Genomic DNA, 354 nt, shown 5'->3' with positions numbered 1-354 from the left:
AAGGATTACTTTCTGCAGTATCTTTCTGAGATGGGATACTGTCCACAAACTGACGCTTTAATACCCTCCTTAAACACTTTTGATCACTTACGATTGTTCGCACGTCTTCGTGGTATACCAAAGTCCAACGTAGAGTTGGAAGTTAATAAATGGATCACTAGACTGAGTAAGGGTGAAATGCAAATAATAAATGCAAAATAAAACAGAGTACATATAAAAATAGTGCATGAGATAAATGTAAATGTGCGAATGCGTTGTTTCAGATTTAACTGCTTGCATGAAGCAGCCAAGCGGTACTTACAGCAACGGTAATAAGAGACGCTTAAATATCGCAAAGATCGGAAGAGCACACGT

The 354-nt window shown here is 38.1% G+C and overlaps 1 protein-coding gene across 1 annotated transcript; it reads left to right on the top strand.

Moving 5' to 3' along the window:
- Positions 1-22: 22 nt before the first annotated feature.
- Positions 23-346, top strand: LOC105461388 (ATP-binding cassette sub-family A member 7-like; the record flags this gene model as incomplete). The annotated part of the gene is made up of 2 exons (XM_011707882.1): positions 23-166; positions 264-346. Coding segments are annotated over exons 1-2 (219 nt in total), but the record flags the coding sequence as incomplete, so codon positions are not given.
- Between the last annotated feature and the right edge of the window lie 8 nt (positions 347-354).

This window comes from Wasmannia auropunctata, unplaced genomic scaffold (assembly GCF_000956235.1).
Source record: "Wasmannia auropunctata unplaced genomic scaffold, wasmannia.A_1.0 LD290016.1, whole genome shotgun sequence".
NCBI lineage: Eukaryota > Metazoa > Arthropoda > Insecta > Hymenoptera > Formicidae > Wasmannia > Wasmannia auropunctata.
Note: the sequence above shows the minus strand (reverse complement) of the source record. Positions and strands in the feature narration are given on the sequence as shown.